Source organism: Diplotaxodon limnothrissa, linkage group LG3 (genome assembly GCF_057381915.1).
Source record: "Diplotaxodon limnothrissa isolate DT_005_m linkage group LG3, D_limnothrissa_male_GT1.1, whole genome shotgun sequence".
Taxonomy (NCBI): domain Eukaryota; kingdom Metazoa; phylum Chordata; class Actinopteri; order Cichliformes; family Cichlidae; genus Diplotaxodon; species Diplotaxodon limnothrissa.
In genome coordinates this window covers 35,839,806-35,844,059 of record NC_140598.1, presented here as the reverse complement: position 1 = coordinate 35,844,059, position 4,254 = coordinate 35,839,806, and the positions used below count along the sequence as shown (strand labels likewise).

The window sequence follows — 4,254 nt, the reverse complement described above, 5'->3', positions numbered from 1 at the left end:
GTTGGTAAAATCTTCTCTGCTGGAAAACCGTGATGATGTTTCCAGGTAACAGAGGTTCAGTCAGTTTCTTACACAGAATTTCATTTAGAAAAGAAAAACTTAGTTTTTTTTAAATCCAGCAACATTTGATTTTTGTCTGATTTTGCCAGATTTGACCACACTTTCCTGTTCAGAATAAATAAAAACAGATTTATGATGGTTTGTGGGGATTTCTAAAGCATGTTCCTGTAAATTACCTCTGCATGCTGCTCACTGTGTTGTATTTTTCTGATTTCAGTTTAGTTTTCAATCGTTTTAGAGATTTTTAGGTGTTGCTCAGGATTCCCCTCACTCTTGAACTTAGTAGATTTCTGTTGGTTGTTGGTGTTGTTGCTCGCAGCCACCAGCTAACATTAGTAGTTGGTCAGTATCGTAGCGGCTGACATGCTGCTGAACATGCAGCATGTCTGTGTGTTGAGACGTAACAGTTATATTTTTGTCTGCAGCCTGAATGTGAAGATGAAGAAGAAGATCTGGATCATGGATTTCATGCCTTTCCTTGTGGTCCCACTGTGGACTTCAATTCTTCACTTGGATTTTGTTAAAGGTAAATAACGTTTCTATTACGTTCTAGTTCATTGGATTAGCACAGACTCTGTGTTTACCTTATTTACTGTATTTCCATGAATGTTGGCACACATTTCAATAAACCACTGCATCCATTTCACATTTTCCTACAAAGAATTGAAAGCAATGAAATGCAGCTCAATACTTCCACAGCTTTGTATTCACAAGCTGCACGGTTTATTTCGCAGACCAAATTTAATGCTGGGATATTTTAATGTAGTCCTTGCTACTGTCTTGCTTAACATAAGCATTCCTACCAGGTCATGAGTATTTGGTCTTATTTGAAACAAGTTCTGAATGTTGTGGGACAAAGATTTATTTGCTGCTTTGTACATTGTGCAGTTCTGACATCAACCAAGTCTTTAAATTTAAGAATATTACATTTGAGGAAAAGTGGATTTGCTGGTTCTCTTGAAGTGGTTTTACTTATTATCCTTATTGCTCTTCTTTGCAGAATGTATGTGTTTCCCCACACTTACACAATATATAATTCAAGGAAGTCTAATGGGACAATACTGCGTGTGTACGTATGTGTATATATATATTCTATTGGTCGAATATGCGTGATTCCCAAATATTATCAATTTTGTTTGTACTCAGTTTCAATGTTGATTTATTATAGTCAAACCAAGTTTGTATCCTCAGCAAACAATAAGATTTTCAATTAGTTTGAAATTTCACATGTATGTCAGTAATGTACAATATGGACAGGAGCATGTCAAGAAAAAAAGCTCTGATGTTGTATAAAGTTGTGAGTGTGTCTGCTCCTCTCTGTCTCCTCAACAGGATCATTTGTAGTGGATGTGACACAGAGCTCCTATCATGCAGAGGAGAACCACAACATCACACTGGAGTGGACGTTCACCACCAAACCAGACACGTCCCTCTCATCACTGAAGGTCTTCTGTATCCTGAATAATGGCCATAAATACTGGACTTTTTATCATCTTTTTGATGGTGTCGAGTTCTCAGAGGATCAGGACAAAAAGTTTTCAGGACGAGTCCAGAGTGACAAAGACGCCCTCAGAGAAGGACGACTCAGACTCCAGCTGTCCAGACTCAGGACTGAGGACTCGGGTCTGTACCTGTGTGAGGTGGACACAGGTTATGGCCGCGGCTACAACAGCTGCAGACTCACCGTCTCTGGTAAGACAATTCATTTATACACATGTGATCAATGAACTTGAGATAAGAATGTATATGTAAATATTACGCCAAATAAACAGAAGATTATTGGTTTCGTTTTACAGCTGTACCAGGGGTTATATTTCTTTGTTCTTTGTGTACATTGACTCGTCATCATGTGCTTGAATCTGATGGTAATTAGTGTGAATGCTTTATTATCTTTATCATTATTATTATTATATATTTTTTAAATGGTTTCTTTGAACTCTACAGCTTTTGTCTTTAATTAGTTTAAAACAAGAGTTGGGCACAAGTTTGAATTAATTTTGATCTTCAGTAAACAAACTGTACAAAGACTCAAAGATCATCAGTTTGATCTGTGGGAAAATAAGCATCTTCTTGTTACTTGTCACTGCAAGTTTGTGCCATGTGTCTGTCACTGTGTGAGGAACTTAAAATGTGACGATAATTTAAAAAGAAATTCACATCCTGTTGAACTTTTTATTGACTTTTGATAAACTGAATGCTATTTGATTAAAGACATTAGTACCAACTGTCACGGTCCTGGGTCTCCTGACCCAGCGTTTTTAGTTCTTTGTGATTTTTGTATTATTGTACTTGTGTGTGATTTATTCTATGGCTTCTAGTTTTGATCCCTTGCCCTTCATGTCTCTCTGTGTCCCCTCTGTTCTGTGTAATTGTGTGTCTTTGCATGTTTGAGTTTCTTGTTTTCTGTCACTCTGCATTGTGCATTATGTTCTCATGGTTGGTTTTTTGTTACTCTCTCTAGTCTAGTCTCTTGTGTTCCCAGCTGAGTATTTCCCTGTGTATTTTGGTTCTTAGACCTCTGCCTTATGGTTTATGTCTCTGTATTTCTTAGTTGCTGTCTCCACTGTGTCAAGTTCGCGTCTCTGTGTGATACTTCCTGTTTTACTTTGATGGTCCGTGTCTCATGTGAATGCGTCCTGCTTTGCTTGTCTCGTCAGTCCTGATTTCTCCCAGCTGTGCCCTCCTTCTGTGTCTCATTCCCCTCGTTACTTCCCAGTGTATTTAAACCCTGTGTTTCTCTGAGTCAGTGTCGCGTCGTCCCTCATGCTGTGTGTGGATCTCCCTGTGAGTTCTTAGTTTATGGTTTCCCAGTTTAGTCTAGTTTTGTATGTTTGTTCTACCAGAAAATAAAGCTGTGTTTTGAGTTCACCTCCCCGAGTCTGTGAGTCCTGCATTTTGGGTCCAACTCCTGCCTGCCGCACAGCGATTCATGACACCAACTTGACATTTCAATGTCGTTCTGTGGTTCAAACATCAAATTGCAAACACTCTGGTTCTTACGTCATATATTTTTATCAACTGATTATGACTCTAATGATTTTTGTGTTTGTCTAGATGCAAACTTTGCTGAAACCTCGACAATGGAAACGCTGCTGCTTTCCAGAAGCCTCCAAACTCCAGATCATCAGGCCACGACTCCAACAAATGGTGAGAAAACAGTCCAACTCTTCTCTGCATCATCCCTGTTTGGGGTTTTGTGTATTTGTAGTGACCTTCTTTTGTTTTCTACATCAGCAGGTCGATCCAGGGTCCCTGTGGTCATCGCTGTCATCACCTTATTATCAGTTATGGCTCTCGCTGGTTTTGCTGCATTTTTCTCTCGCCACATTTTTCTGAAGCTAAAAGTAAGAAACAAACAAACACAAACATGTTGTTGCTTCTTGTGTTGTCAGACTGACTCATTACTCTACATTTTTCAACAGAAGCATCCAGAGGATGAGACACAAAAACAACCACTACAAGTCTAGCTGCTTTACTCAAAGTAATAATGGTCTTAATGGAGCTGAGAGTGTTAGAGATTTATCTTTGCTGGATCTTCGCAGTCAGGTCAGGGATTCAAACCAGCAACCACACTCAGGTCCAGCAATAAATTTAATTTATTTTTTTTAATTTAATGTAATCTACCCTACCACTTTGTGGACCGGCGGAGCTAAATACCAGGTTCCTCCAAACTTCAAGAATTTTCCATGCATCATTTTTGTTTGGTTGAGTTTTTGTGATTGTCATTTTTTAATATGTTTTTAGTTGGTTTATTTACTGACTGACAACCTGGCTTATTCACCTTCTTTTAACAGAAGCATTTAGAAGATGAAGATTTTTCTGGATTTATTGCTTTTGTTTGTCTGTATAAACTTTGTTGTGCCATCAGTGTAGTCATCACATCATAATGTTTTATTACTGTTGTTGTATTTTATTTATTTATGCCTGATGGTAGTCCAATTTTTTTTTTTTTAGTGTTGTTTTTTTGTTATTGTACTGAATGAAAGTTCTGTTTGTAGTTTTTGTACATCTGTTGGGTTTCAGGGATATTAAAATGCACTACAGGCTTTTTCAACTGATTCCAATTATAAATCAGAATCAGAATACTTTATTAATCCCAAAGGAAATTATGGGTTACAGCATGTGAGTTAACTAAAGTGCTTGAACTGTTCAGATTAAAGTGCTGGATGAACATCAAATCTGCATACATGCTGC

General features: G+C 37.9%; 1 protein-coding gene across 1 annotated transcript; it reads left to right on the top strand.

The window, feature by feature from the left end:
• The first annotated feature begins 519 nt into the window (after positions 1-519).
• On the top strand, positions 520-3,527 carry LOC146635575 (uncharacterized). The gene is made up of 5 exons (XM_085347644.1): positions 520-586; positions 1,393-1,752; positions 3,115-3,207; positions 3,295-3,404; positions 3,483-3,527. Exons 1-5 carry the CDS (start codon positions 520-522, stop codon positions 3,525-3,527), a joined length of 675 nt encoding a protein of 224 aa, XP_085203770.1.
• Positions 3,528-4,254: the final 727 nt, after the last annotated feature.

Excerpts from the sequence above, each read along its gene's own strand:
- LOC146635575 (XM_085347644.1), top strand. The coding sequence starts at position 520 with ATGGATTTCATGCCTTTCCTTGTGGTCCCACTGTGGACTTCAATTCTT. Across the intron at positions 3,208-3,294 it reads GGCCACGACTCCAACAAATG|CAGGTCGATCCAGGGTCCCT; the intron begins GTGAGAAAACAG and ends TTTCTACATCAG. Across the intron at positions 3,405-3,482 it reads ACATTTTTCTGAAGCTAAAA|AAGCATCCAGAGGATGAGAC; the intron begins GTAAGAAACAAA and ends ATTTTTCAACAG.